Here is a 15,742-nt window from a genome sequence, read left to right on the forward strand (position 1 = left end):
ATTATTATTTAATTTATGAATTTAGTTTATAAATAGGCTCTTTTACAACCTTAGAAAATATACCCATTAGATATTAGAACTCATAACACATTTACATAATTTTGTGTTTACGTTTTGTGGGTTCTTTATTTTCGGGTTTTCAGAGTTTAATTTTTATCTACATCTTTTGTACTCTTCGTTCTTTTGCCATTATAGTAAAATTATTTTTGCCCGTGATTTTTTATCCTCTTTGGAGAGATTTTTCCACGTTAAATTTGTGTGTTCAATTTTTCAATTTATTCTGCTATTTTACTTGTTCGCTGCTTAATCGGGTCAAAATACTAACAATAAGATCAAGATTCTCAAATTTCACAACCACCCATTCCCAAACCTTACAAAAATTTATGATGAACTACATTCCACAGCTTCTTCAATGTAGTGGCAATCATCCATGTTGCTTATTCATATTCTCTTTTGATGCATATGAATATTTTCACCCCTGGAATAGTGTTAAGATTCCAAATTAACTTTCACAGGCTTGCCTATGTGTTTCAATCTCTGGTCTTCCGCGAGAGTTGTTCATAAGCAAATTATAGCCAAACTTCACATATTGATTTCAACATAACACAGAATAAAGAGAGTCATATAATGTAATATTAGTACAAAAGACACCATAGTCTACGAATAACAGAAAATATTACAGATGCCAAAATTCGAATCCCATATTTGCAGAGGGTGGTAGCATGAACTAAGTTCCGGATTTCTGTTGTAAACACAGGTTTCTGTATTTCTCAGAAAACTAGTATAAACAAGTGCATTTGGTTCTGAAACTTTGTCAACTAATTAACTAAACGAGTCTTTAGATGGCCTGAAGAATGTAGCAGTTGCAGTATAAAATAAAATTTGCTGAGGCCTTGTTTGGTAGGGAAGGTAGGGAAGGAACATGACAGAAATTACTTTTAGTCCAACGGTTAACCGTTGGATTGAAAGATCTTTTCCGATGTTCCACTTTTCCATCTTTAGTGCCAAACAAACAAAGGGTTACTAGCCCCTACTGTCCTTCCTTCTCTTGTCATTGCCATATACTGCATAGAAGATTGTGTTTTCAGTTACTGATAGGTTATCATTGACACTCTTTAAAATCATTAAGACAAACAAGTTTAACAACCAGATAAGAAATCTATGTTTACTCAGACTTGGGTGCGTTGGTATGTGTTTACTTCAAGGTAAATGAAGAGTTGGAGCAACATAGGTGGAAGTACCTGAATGTTATTATTAGCGGAAGGCAACACGAAGGTGTTGGGGTTCACAAGGAGAGATCGGAGATCCTTCACTGCTATGGGAATCTACTCGCCATGCATCTTGAACTTGAGCAGCAAATTGCAAGTTCCACAGCACATCCTCAATAGAAGGTCTCTCTGCAGGGTCCTTCACCAGGCATCTCACACAAATTTCCATCATTGTTTTCAATGACTGATCCGAACAAGATGTCCGAACTGTGGAATCTGCTACACGTCTTCTCGTTGCATCATCCGTTGCCATGATTGCTTCTAGCTGCTCAGGTTGAATCTTAGTGAATTAATGATTTGTATACATTGAGTTTCTTTGTATGTTCTAAGTTCATATCTTAAGTTCAAAGTTTCAGTTTGTCATGAGAAAATGGAAATGAGACTTTGAACTCACAATATGCTAGAGGAATCCAATGATTTACCTGGTTTTTAAGAACTTGAACTTGATTCCTGGATTTTGATGGCCTCCCAAGAATCATTTCGAGCAAAATCACTCCAAAATCATAAACATCGACCTTATCATCATACGTTACCCTGTCATGGAACAACAGCCAAATGCAACAATTTCAATGAAACATCGTATTTTAGATGCTCCCTTTATAAACCTGAGAGAATATCCATGCTACTTGGTTTCGGTGTGAATGTCAAACAAGGTCATTTGTCCTACGTGGGTATATTTAAATTTTTTACAAGATGTCCTTGTATTTGGATGGTCCCTAGAGGATCATATCCCCATACTCATGTCTATGTATTGCGACGAAATAAGGGTACTTCTCATGATAGTAAATATATTATAGTTTTTGTTTACATTAGTTTTAGCTTTAAACAAATCATACACGGTTTAAAACAATCATGATGATATGTAATGAGAATCTAATGCACTGTTTTATGAACTAAACCCATTAATGAACATTTTTGTTGAGCAATATCAGTTTATATTGACTGTTTGTGTAATTTCGGTATCATCCAGAATATCATTCATTACAAACCTTGCACTAGTACTTGGATCCTTGGGTGGAGCAGAAGTTCCATGGCCTACCTGCAAAAACAAGTAGCAGTAAACACAATCACAGACAGGCGAATTTGAAGCAAAAAGTCCATAGAGAATGAAATTATTCTTCTGTGTTCATACCTTTCCTGCAATTTCGGCTAATAGGGGCAGGTTGTAACTGCTAATCTTTGCAACAAGGTTCTGGTCCATCAGAATATCAGTTATTTTCAGATGATTTGAGTACACACCAGGTACAATCCCTGTGTGCAAAAATTGGATGCCCTTTGCTATCCCAATCGCCGATGATATGCGCTGCGCCCATGTAAGTGAGCATCTGTCACGTCCTGCAAACCGGAATATCAGATATTACAAACAATCCAAACACATAGATAAAGTAAACATTAAGATCTTCCAAAATGGATGATAGGAAAATGAATGGTTTTTTTTAAACATGTTTCTATAACATTAAAGAGCTTGCATGTTGTTGGTCTTGATGAGCAAGAGTGAAACAAATTGAACAAAGCAGTCACTGATTGTCATAACCAAAGTAAATGAACTTTCCTCAACAGGATTTATGTGCTTGTTCATCCTAAAATACTCAGACTTGGGAAAGAGTGTCAGATACGGATATGTGCCCAACATGGGCATGTTCACTAGTTTCTAAGTTTTCCAATGTATTTGAAGGGTCTCGAAGGTTACGTCCCTGAATCCATGTCGGAGTCAAACAAAAATGTTGGACATGGATGCTTCAAGAGAAATAAAGAGTCGGAGCAACATAGCTCTAAGACATGGAGAAGAAGTGCAAATAGTGTGGCCTTGATATCTGTCCTGGGAAAAAATTAACATAGAGATTAATGATTACCAGATATCCAGCTCCTGAGAGTGCCATTTGGTACATATTCAAAGATCAAAAAAATTCTGCTGACACTTGAATCATCCAAGTAGCATTCAAAGCAATGGCCAAGAGCACTGACTAAATGGCGATGTCTCAATTTGGAAATGAGCTCTACATGGTGCATAAAGCTTTGAGTGCTACGGCTTTTCTTCATTTTCAGGCATCTAATGGCCACAAAGAAGCCATCTCTCAGCCTACCTCTATACATCTGAAATCATAAAATCATTGTGTTAGAACATTCTACAAAGGGAAATTTCCCATATTTTGGTTCTAGATAAAAAAAGAAGAAGCAGCAGCCCATATAAAGACTCAAAATGGCCACTAAAGAAATTAGTTGGTTTGAACAATATACATGAAAACACATTATTCAGATGCAAATTGTTGAAGCACAGGCTCACTTTCAATGTTTTAATAATGATAAGGCTATGGATCTCGAAATCCGACCACTGACTTAAACAAACTTCAACACCATAGTGGAGAATCATTCAACTTTTAATTAAGCTGAAGCTCTCATTAAACTTGCTGCAGGTCAAAAATATCAAGTATATGTTAACTACATTGCTTACCTGCCCTAGAGAACCTTCACCCATGAAAGCAGTTGTGTGGAAGTTGTTTGTAGCAACCTCAAGTTCTTCTAGTGAAAATGTTCTATAAGCTGGAAGTCCAAGTGCTCCCAGCTTCGTTGTTTGCGATGTATACCCTTTCAAGTAGCCAAAGTCATAGTCAGATTACAAGTAATGAAAACTAGAGTCATTGTGCGTAACTAGAGAAATAGAGGTACAAGGGGGTCTTACTGGCATCAGATAGAAACTTTGATGAATACATAGTAGTTGCTTTCTCTGCAATCACTCTCGTAGTAGGTTTATTGATTGTCTTATCCGCATTTGACCTCCTAACAAACATGAAAATGAGACCAAGAAGTACCATTCCACCAACAATTCCTCCACTTATGGCCATGGCAAGAGCCACTTTAGGAGTTTTGGACTTCTTATGGTGAGGTAAGATTCCCACAGCTAAAGCTTCATTGTGACAGAAGGAAAATGGATGTTGGTTTTCGTTTTCAGTTGCCAGGCAATTTCGGGCATACAGGGAAACTCGGTCTTTAGAATCCAAGAGACAGGTAGGCAAGTGTCCAGTCAATAGATTTGAGGATAAATCTGCAAATTCCAGCTCCACATTGCAAGAAGTGTTTTCAAATAGCATGCCAGTGAGCTTGTTGTCTGCAATATTCAAGTAAGTAATGGAAGGTAGGGATAACAATGATGGAGGAAATGGCCCAACAAATCTATTGAATGACAAGTCCAGCCATTCAAGTTGGTAATATGAACTCAATTCAGAAGGAATGCCAGATCGAAACCTGTTCTTTCCCAATACAAGGCGAACCAACTTGTTGCCAAGTTGAGGAAACCGAGGTCCAAAAGCATTATCTTCTAGATCAAGCTCTTGAAGATTTGTCAACCTGATAAGATCAGGGACTTCCCCATAGAAGTGGTTATGTGAAAGTGCAAGAACTCGAAGATTCTCCAAACTGGTGAATGATTCTGGCAAAGAGCCATTGAACAAATTCTTTCTCAAACTAAGAACTGTCAAAACCGGTAACAAACTGAGCCACGCAGGTAACCGACCGGAGAACATGTTATCATCAAGTATGAGAGTTTGAAGGCTAGTGATAGATGAAAGCTCATCAGGGATGGTTCCATATAGCGAATTTGAAGTCATGTTAAGTATTTCCAATGAGGATAAATGCAAAATTTTACCAGGCAATGGTCCCCATAAACCAAGAGAAACTAATGTAAGAACTTTCAGTTCTGGTAGCTTAACAAGTGCTTTAACAAACGAATCCATGGAAAAGTTTTTAGGTAGCAATGGAGTTCCTTTACTACCAATTATATGCAGCTGAGTTATGCTTCCTTCATAGCACACCACGGTTACTTGGGATGTTGGTTCGGTATTGCAGAAGTCGATTGTGCTATTCCAGCCACTCAAGTTATCAGGATAATTCAGAAGCGATCGAACTCGTAAAAGAGTTCGAGTCTGGGATGATTCTAGCTGCTCTGACTGATTGATTAAAAGTAAAATTATAGCAAGAACTAGAAATGCCTGATGCTTGAATCCTTTAGCCATTGGAAGCATATACAGCAGCAGCATTAGGTGAAACCCGGAACTGAACCAAGCAGCTTTTGAAGGACTAGAAACTGAGCATGAGTTGCAGAGATACCATCAAACTCAAAATAAGTAGCAATCTTGTCCAAATTATGCAGAAACACCAGAGAAGGGTGTTGCAGTTTGGCACTCTGAATAACTAAAGCTCACATTAATAAGATCAGATTAAGGAACCTCTGCAAAATAACCATGATCAGAAAAATTGAGAGAAGGAATAAACTCAAACAGATAGATAACTGAAACTTTAGAATTTAGCATAATACCATAATTTAAGTAGAGAATTCAAGACACAAATCCCATTGCTTATTGTTACAGTGTTCTTAGTACTATTAACTTATTTCAAAGATATATAGAACAGCTTATATCTTGAGACAGTAGATTGAACTGACCCCAGCTCAACTGGAATCCCCTGCAAAACAGCATTTATTTTTTCTTAAAAAACTCTTCAAATGGTAGATGGAGACAAATTTTGGACCATGAATTTTCTTGCTGGAGAGCACTTGAAGACTTTAAACTACTCAGATACAGACTTAAGAACTCAATAATTGAGACTTGAAAAAGAAGAAATTCCAAAACCAAAACAGGAAACTCTCTGAAAAGTAGTTTAAACCAGATTCAGATTATGGAGTCCCACTTGCATTCCACACTTTCCACCCACTTGAGTTTGTTTTTCATTTATTATAACTCTTTTCTAATCACCGTTGACAATAAAGGTAAAACCCCAGAAACGTTATCAAACCATTGATACACAATAAGTGATGGAGCTCTACATCCTACTTACCTGTGCTAGTTTTTGGGTTGATGATGCAAGCCAAGACAAGCAAGTGACACGGGTTCAAAAAAGAAACTAGTAAAATGCCATATGTAGCACAAGAAAGCTGACCTGTTAATCCCCACAAACCGACATTTTAGCCCAGTAACAAGTTTCTTTCTCGTCCTATTGCTTTGTCACTGTTGTTTCATTTATTTATTTCCTTAAAAAGGGTCTTAAAGAGAAGCTAGATTTGAAAAAAGTACAAAAAGAAAAAAAGCAAAAGCAAAAAGAAAAGAAAAGAAGAATTGGTGTAGAAGATAGATGAAAAGTGAAGAGTGAAGAGTGAAGAGTGAAGAGGCTTTATTTATTCCCCATACTTGAGAATCCCCAAGCAAAGAGGTTTTGACAGTGAAAGTGATGAGATATAGGAAAAAAAAAAGGAATGAAATGAAAAGGGAGAGTGTGCAGTGTAAGCTTTCGCTATCTGGGTATACTTTGAGTTGGGTGTGACCCCACAGCCATGTTTCGGTTCCTTTGCCGCCATTGTTATCGTTGCCTTGGTGGTAGGGTTAGTCCCCACATGCATTTAAGTTCAATACACACCTTTTTCTCATACTGAAAATTTCAGTTTGTGGGTGGTGAGAAACCAGTTTCAGCTTTTGTAGTTAAGTTACAATTTTTATCATCCCTAAGTACTAAACCAGGCTGGCTGGAACTCAAGGAAGGCAACTTCTAAACTAAATATTATATTGTGATATTATCCAATTCCCAGTACATTTTATATATTTTCAAAATCGTTAAAATGTCTGCCTAGCAAAGTCACATGCACCAATCTCCGATTACCCCCAATTTAACTAATCCATATTTTATTACTTTTATAAAGTAAAAAATTCAAGGTTTTCATAGTTAAAATGACGGTAGAATGGACGAAGCTATCGATTAATTTTTACTATTTATTTAAATAAATTATTAAAAAATACATACAAAATTGTAGAATGATTCAACTAATTCGTATCAATTTATAAGTTAATTGATCTAATATCTCATTCTAAATAAATACATTAATTAATTACTGATTCAATTTAAACAACCATGCAAAAACTTATTTATAAAATTTTAAAAAACTACAAGCATAATGGTATTTGAACATGATTTTCAACATTTTATTTATTTTAATTAAAACCTCATTTATTTTTTACATCAATTTTTTTATAAATATATTTGTTACATGATATTTTTATCAATATCATGGGCGTACTATAATTTAGTATCTATAAATAGTTTAAGAAATGCATAACAATGCCTCTAGTGGTGTTCATGAATTAGACAACTCAGCTAACCCTATCATTAGTCAAGTTTGAGTTTATATTTTTCAACTTTCGGACCAGTCAAGCTTGACCAATTTTACTAGTTAAAATAATAAAAGTATAAAAATAATTTTATATTAATATTTATATATTTTAGAATTAAATTTAATGATAAACTATCTTAGAATCCACCCTACTATTTAATTTTTTATTAGTATAAATGTTAAATTGATTCATTTAATAATAAAATGACTAATTTGATCCAATCTTATTAAAAGAAATATTTGTCAAATGCTTTATAGAAAAATATAATTACTGTGGATTAAGCCTTAGCTCGATCGACATGAAGATTGTTGCTAATGCAGGAGAACCTAAATTTGAGTATACTGAAATGTATTATCTTCTTATTTATGAGTTGGAAAAAAAAAGCAAAAACCTTCCATGAGATAATTAATATATATATATATATATATATATATATAAAAGAGGGGTAATTAGCAGCCGACTTTTTAGTAATGAATTATTTTTTGTACTTCAAACTTCTGGATCCCTATCTAAAGGCAAAATACCAATCTCAGAACAAAATAAAATAATTATTGAACTAAGAAATTTGGAATCTTTTTACTGTTTCATCACCCCAAAATACTATTGGGTAAAGGAAAATACATCTCTTTCTTCTATGTCCAATCTCATTTTCTATAGTGTTGGATGAAGACATCATCGCCTTACCTGTAACTTACAGGAAGAAAATATGAGTTTTACAAAAACTGGATGTGTAAAATTTTGTGATATATTCTAAGTTTAGATTTAAATATTCCTGGAAAAAAACATTTCTTCTTCTTCTTCTAATAATAATAATAATAATAATAATTTAATCTCACCATTAAACATAAATATTGATAGGGAGACGGAGAACATTAGTTTGTGTCTGAAATGAAATCTGGGTTGTCAGAAATTTAATACTAAACTGAATCCTAGACCAGAAAATGGACACCTCTTTGCTGTTTGCCACTTGCAATTAGCATGTGAATTAAGCTCATCAAAAGATTCCGTTTAATTTCATTATGATATTCATATATATATATGTAGGAACACTAGGAAGAATACAAAACAATGTACCTTTGTAACATGGAAAGCACTTCAAAAAATGAGTTACTTGTTGAAACATGAGATTAGATGGATTATTAAAGATTGTAAATCTATTTAAGTTTTGGAGTTAAAAGTGGTTAGGCAAGGACCCACCTAAAGCCTTAATTGAGCCCTTCCCCCAGATAGCATGAAGCAAAAATGGGAAACCTTTTTGGTGATGCATTGAATTTAGAAGTTCCAAGTGAGTTAGTTGAGTAATTCCTAAGCACCCCATTGGCAATTGATATGAGTTCCAAAGACACCTTTTGTTAGAATGCTCTGCATCATGGACAATTTGCACTAAAGACGAATTATATGATAGTTGGGAGTAGGCATAAATATGTTGAAAATGAGGTGTGGAGCCACTTATAGAAATTGAACATCCCTCCAAAATAAAACTCTTTTTACGAAAACTTTAATATAAAGCATGCATACAAGATTATTTCTTACGAGGGAATGTTTCATCTTACCCCTAACTTGCCTCTTATGTTTAGTGGGATAAAAAATAATTGAACATTTGTTTCTTTATTTCTTTGTTATTTCTTTGTGAACAAGAAATGATGGAATGTCATTGATCTTAGTGGCACAACTTTTCCATGACTAAGGGGGATTGGCTAAATTTGCTTTTGTCTAACTACACCTCTAATGTTGATACCAAAAACCTTGTCTTCCCTATAAAGTTATGTTCCTATATATTATTTTGGCGAATTTGGATTTTTCATAATAACAAGATTTTTGGGAACCAATTGTATAAGGCTATACTTGTCAAAGTGCAGTTGAAAAGATCTATGAATTTTAAACCCTCTCTAAGCCTCTCCCCAGTCTACTACCTTTCCCAACATATTGTAGTCTCTAAGCTCCATTTTAGGTAAAGATTAATACAGATGGAGCTTCTTTAGGTAACTCAAGAAAGGTTGGATCTGAAGAGGTCATTAGGGATTTAAAGTTCATTGAATTTTCCTCTGAGTTGCACGCTCAGTTGTAATTTGTAATACCCTACACCTGACTTGATCACCAGGTTTGAGCTACAGGATGCCATATCCGTCGTCGGAGCAACTATGGCTCAATTTACTCTTTTATATATGCTATTAACAATATTAGTAAAACCTAATATGATTTTCCATCATTTTCGGGTCTTATACGAGCTTATGAAAGTTCTATTTCTACTCGAGTTTTAATTAGGACCAAATTACAATATTTTAAACTCTCGGGTTGACGTCGCGGTTATAGGGGTTCTGTAACACCCCAAACCCGACCCAGACGTTATGGCCAGATCCGACATGCCACATCGAAGCGTTCAAAACATTTTATATTGTTGATCCAGAAAAACCTACTTAGTGTTTTAAAAGATAATTTCATTATAGGTTAAAGTGAATGGAAGCTGTGCACCAGGTAGGAAACCGGAAAAGAGGAGGTGAGTCTATCGGACTACTTAAGTACCAAGCTCCCTTCCGATCCAATCCTAGACATGCACACCGCCATTGCCACACCTTAACGTCATGTATATTTCTAGGAAACCGATTTGATTAAGTCATTTTTAGGAAAAGTGATTAATTTTGGAAAATACTTTCATTGCGGAAGCTTTGCTTGTTGTCGTGTTATTTTGAAATCAATTGTTGTTTTTTTTTTTGAAAACGCGCCCTAAAGCTATCCAATTTCAACAGTTAAAATAAGTAATACCTATCTTAGTAATACATATTAAAACCATCAAAAATAATTAAGTGGCTTTATTACATTTAAAAACCCAAACCTCAACGTAAATAATAGGATGTCCAGTTCACCAGAAGAAAACCAAACTTTCAGAACGGGTGGCCACTCTGAATTCCCTCACAGCTCCAAGCCTACTATGGTTGGGGATTTCCTGCGTGGATGAAAATAAAATGGGTGAGTTTGGGGAAACTCAGTGTGTAAGGAAAACCCATTCAAAGCCCAAGTCAGCTCAAGCCTATTGGGCCTAAGCCCATTCAGGTAACAGTGGTACTGGACCAGAGCCCTTTTCAGATTACAATAAACTGGGCCTTAACCCCTTATTCAGATAACAATATGGCCCATAGGCCCATTTCAAAATACATGCAACATCAATAACATATGCAAGCCCATTTGGGGAGACTACTCAACCCACCAACCACTACACTACACCCGTACCAGTCCTACACTCCATGTGGGGAATAGCTCAACCCACCCAGCCCAACACTCCACAGTTGCAGCCTTGCTGCTCAGTTAACAGTAAATTGAGGCAAAGCCTCCAGTACGTGGACAAGCCACTTTCAGTACTTCCTCTGTCAATATCCCAATCCCATGCATCAGATAATAACAACATGGCATGCAGTAAATAACAACAGTCAAACATGCATTTAGGTCAATTTAACCCTAGGGTATTTCGGTAATTTATCTACTAAGGATAAAACTGCAAATTTTCCACTTTTAAAGGTATTTCAGTAATTTATCTATTTTAGGGTTTTTCATGCATATTCCTACTTTTCACGTACTAACAGAATCACGTACCAAGGGTTCTTACCGAATTGGGCCCGTTGACCCATCATTCCAATTTTGGCCCATTAAGCCCAAAAACATCGAGGGCACAGAAATCATGCACTTTGCAGTCCAAATTTTGCAGCTTACCAAAAACATTAATCGATTTACCTCACGAGCATTCGCACACTCGCAAATCTACAAAATACCGGTTTTCAGCATTTTGGCTTTTCGACTTTTTCCGATCCAGACTAAGAAAGAGGGTGTTAGTTACACACCTGTTTGCGATGATATGTTGACGAGATCCATACACGAACCGCCTACAATTGGATTACTAACACGTTAATCTAACTATTCAAATACAAACTACGTATTAACCCCTTACAATATTCGGCCAACCACACCTACAGGTCATAGTAAGCTTATAAGAAATCAATAAGCAACTCATTAACAAATTTTTGTCAATGTTTACCACATAATCATAATTTCACTGCAAGCTGTCTTCCTGAGCAATAGTCACTAAATCATTTATAACTGGAGCTACGAAACTCCAAATCAAGTGCCGTTAATTTTCCCTGAAAATAGACTCATATATATTATATCCATAAAATTTTCAGAATTTTTGGTTTGGCCAATCAATACCAGATTTTTCTCAAAGTTTCGCATGTTTCACTATTTGACTAATCTGACCACTCTTCATTACGAACCAAATTTCTCATTGTACAGAATTCAAAATATGTTCTCGTTTATTTCATTTGAAACTAGACTCAACAAGCTTTAATTACATAATTTATTCAGCTTCTAATTCATCTCCCACAATTTATGGTGATTTTCCAAAGTCATGTTACTGCTGCTGTCCCAAGCAGATTTATTACCAAATTCACTCATTCACACATAACTTGCATGCTTGTTATTTAAACATGTATATCACCAATCAATCATCACATATCTATGATTTTACTTAAGTATAATCTCCATTTCATCATTTTAAAGCACAACATGTTAGCCGATTTTTCCCCTTAGCATCTAAGGCACATGCATGCTCATTTGTTTGGCTCAACTTCACCTATCTTCCATTTTTCATCAAAAGAACATGAAATAACAACCATTTCCTTCATTTTAATTCATGACTAAATGCTCACAACACAAATAAAAACCAAAATATGCTTCAAGAGTTAAGGTAGAATCAAGAAGAACTCATGAACATCAAGATAGAAACAAACTACCATGAACTTACCTTCAATTTTCTTCCCCAAGTGACCGAACATTCAAGAGCTTTCTCCTCTCCTTTCTCTTCTCTAACTTTCGGCTATGATGAACAAATATGGACAAAACTTCATTCTTTTCACCCCTTTTTCTTTTAATAAAATTTCATATTTCATCCATTTAATTCTTTAATACAAAAGACATGAAATGCCCATCATGGAACATTTACCTAAACCATTATCATGGAACATTTACCTAACCCATTATCATGGAATATTTACCTAATCCATTATCATGGAACATTTACCTAACCCATTATCAATTTGTACCATGAATTATGGATATCAAGTGCTCATATTGTCTACAACAACATGATGGCTGGCCACTTCATGTAAAATGGGAGGTTTGTCATGCAAATCCTCCTATTTTGCACTCCAATTTATTTGGCCACTTCAATTTAGCCTATAGCATTTTCAAACATTTTCACATAGGTCCTATTTCATAATTTTACCCCCTTTTTCTTATGGAACAAAAATTAACTAAAATTGCCAGGTTCTATCTTAAGCTTGGGCCTTCTAGAGGCCCACTAACATAATTAAACCTATGCCAACATTCACAGAATTCCCGAAAATTGGGGCGTTACAGGTTCCTTATCGCAATGCAACATACTGACTTAGTCTCGTCGCAACGACAAGTTCTCGACACCACGACGTGACTGTCTGTTTGCAAATGATTCAAATTGTACCAATTCAAAATGGACTAACCAATTATCTAAGTTCAATATTAACCAATTCAAAATGACCTAACCAAATGTCCTCATATACTACCTTAAATGTTTCTTCCCAACCAATTCATCATATTGACCATTTAATTCAAGAACTAACCTTAACATACAAGTCCATTTCTATTATTTGAGTCATTTAACCAGATATGCTACATTCATATGCTCAATTCTTACAATTTATCAATAATTACACATATACATCATTTCAAAATGTCATTCAATACTGTGTTACCTATGAAAACTTCCTCATTTGTAACCATTTGACCAACTGACATCAATTATATCTCATTTAACATGATAAATCATATGCCTATTAAGACATTTCAATTTTCAACCATAAAAAAACATAACATTTACAATACCAATTTACCATATCAAGTTAGCCCTTCTGACTTAAATATTAACCTAACCATATATGATATACAAAATTGACTCAAACCTAGGTACATGCCATATACTAAAACGAAAGGAACTATACAAATATTGCTGAGTCGAGGTTCGTTGGCTGGATGTTGGAATCACTTTTCGAAACCTTAAAATATACTTGAACCTAACACTGAATAAACAAACTGTACGTTGAGTGATAATACTCAGTAATGCTTTCATGATTCAAGATAGCATGACATTAACATAAGTAATTGATCATAATAAGTAGAAACACAATATCTACCCAATTTATATCCCTACCATGCCAAGCAATGCCATTAGCAATAACATATAGAAGTCAAATCAATATATTCATCACTGTAATAGAATTTACCAATTCATTCTAATTGTCAAATGTCAAACTTTATACCATTTAAATATTCCATAGCATTTATGAATTGACATATGTACATATAACATCAAGTCACCTAATTCCATGATCAATAAACATCATTTAACCATTTAGCTTTCATATCCAAACATGAATTCAACATCTATACACACATGCCATATATATTAAGTCATCCCAATAGATTAAACATACATACACCTTATAAATAATGTCACTTGATACTAAAGTAATTTCATGCCACATGTAACACCCCTAACCCGTATTCCGTCGCCAGAAAGGGGTTACGAGGCATTACTAAACGAATGTACAATTTAGAATATTTCATAGCAATTCAAGTCATAAGCACATATGTACTACTAGGGTAAATCATACGTTCAATATCGTTCGAGATTTAAATCGCATTAATGCTTGTAACTTAATTTAAATACACATACAAAACATATATCATATCAACATTTTCATTCTTTGACTAATAACCTTGTATTATATTATATATCTGTTAGGTACTGCAAAAACACCAGTTATATAACAATTGAACTAGGTTTTGTTACCACCTATTTAATTCATGTTGCGGTTTAATGCGTTAGTCCATGTAAAATTCATACATATATATATTAACTCAATGAATAACATGCATCCAATTATAAGTAATCCATTTCATTTCAGAGTCTACTTGACTAACTTAATCTGTTTATTCATATATAATAATTTACAAATATCAAATGGATTTATACGACCAAGCACGTGTACTTATTAAACAATACATAAGCTCATATATTTGCACATATATAACATGCAAAAACTTAACTATCATAATGTCCGAAGTATATGTACCTTATACGCAAGTAAGTTATAAATAAAATTCAACTAAAACAATGTGGCCGAACATCACATGTACACATATTCTAGCATAAGTTTTGATAGTCATCAACTTACCGCAAACATAAGTCACAATTTGTTTACATGACAAACTCATGGCAACCCTAGCATGAACAATATCAATTATAGTCAAACGGCCGAACCACAAATACCTTACAAGCTATATAAATACTTAAATACACCTCCAAAATATTACAAGGATTTTAAACTACCATATCATAGGGCATATTTATCAAAAGACTCAAGCAATAATTCAACTCAAAATCGAATTCAAACCTAAAAATAAAGTCATCTCCATTACACAAAATACTTACCACAACACAAACCATCATCAAGCATAATCGCACATATCAAACCAAGAACATGAACATCATAACTAAGCATACATAAAATCGAATCTAAACATATATATAATAAGCCATTTTCGCATGGCTTTTAATACATAACCAAAACCAACACTTCAAAACATATGTTCCAGCCTATACATGCCATAATGCGAGTTTGATTATTTAAATACCGAAGCTATAAATACTGTGATGAGCTTGGCTGACAATTCCCGAGCTTGTAGCTTGACTTCAAAATCTATAAAACAAAGAATCAAATACACGAGTAAGCTAACATAGCTTACTAAGTTTAAAACAAATAGACAATTTCAAGATTTAATCATTTCTTTCAAGCTAAGCCGAATGTTATAAACAAGACCAATTTTAACTTCGAATTTACAAGTGAAATAAATGGTGGCCTATCCATGCATATTTCTACATAGCCGAATGCTATCACAACCACATTAACTGAATGTGGAATCAACTTCCTAGGTTATAACATCACTATGCAATTAAATACATATACATACTTATTCGCATGAACGCAAGAATTCAACTAACAATATCATGTACATTTGTATACAATGGTATTTTACTTTAACCGAATGTTATATAATCAAAATTAACAAAACATTATTTAACCTTTAAGGCCAAATGATCAATAGGTACTTAGTTCACATATTCATAATATAATCCCATGTACATATGTTAATCATTTGATCAAATACACATAAATGCACATACACAAAATTAACACTCATTCAATAATGTACAATAGACCAAATACACTTACC

The 15,742-nt window shown here is 34.3% G+C and overlaps 1 protein-coding gene across 5 annotated transcripts; it reads right to left on the minus strand.

Moving 5' to 3' along the window:
- Window positions 1-572: 572 nt before the first annotated feature.
- On the minus strand, window positions 573-6,702 carry LOC107891822 (probable inactive leucine-rich repeat receptor-like protein kinase At3g03770). Of its 5 annotated transcripts, none has more exons than XM_016816747.2 (10): window positions 6,201-6,702; window positions 5,581-5,726; window positions 3,949-5,493; window positions 3,721-3,854; window positions 3,122-3,362; window positions 2,401-2,603; window positions 2,258-2,307; window positions 1,691-1,802; window positions 1,242-1,533; window positions 573-1,064 (listed from the first exon to the last, which is right to left on the minus strand). In XM_016816747.2, exons 3-9 carry the CDS (start codon window positions 5,300-5,302, stop codon window positions 1,255-1,257), a joined length of 2,373 nt encoding a protein of 790 aa, XP_016672236.1. In that variant the 5' UTR covers window positions 5,303-5,493; window positions 5,581-5,726; window positions 6,201-6,702; the 3' UTR covers window positions 573-1,064; window positions 1,242-1,254. The 5 variants fall into 5 exon arrangements, with proteins under 5 accessions (XP_016672236.1, XP_040937487.1, XP_016672247.1 ...); XM_041081553.1 differs by having other exon boundaries at window positions 6,099-6,702; XM_016816758.2 differs by lacking the exon at window positions 5,581-5,726.
- Window positions 6,703-15,742: the final 9,040 nt, after the last annotated feature.

Source organism: Gossypium hirsutum, chromosome A11 (assembly GCF_007990345.1).
Source record: "Gossypium hirsutum isolate 1008001.06 chromosome A11, Gossypium_hirsutum_v2.1, whole genome shotgun sequence".
NCBI lineage: Eukaryota > Viridiplantae > Streptophyta > Magnoliopsida > Malvales > Malvaceae > Gossypium > Gossypium hirsutum.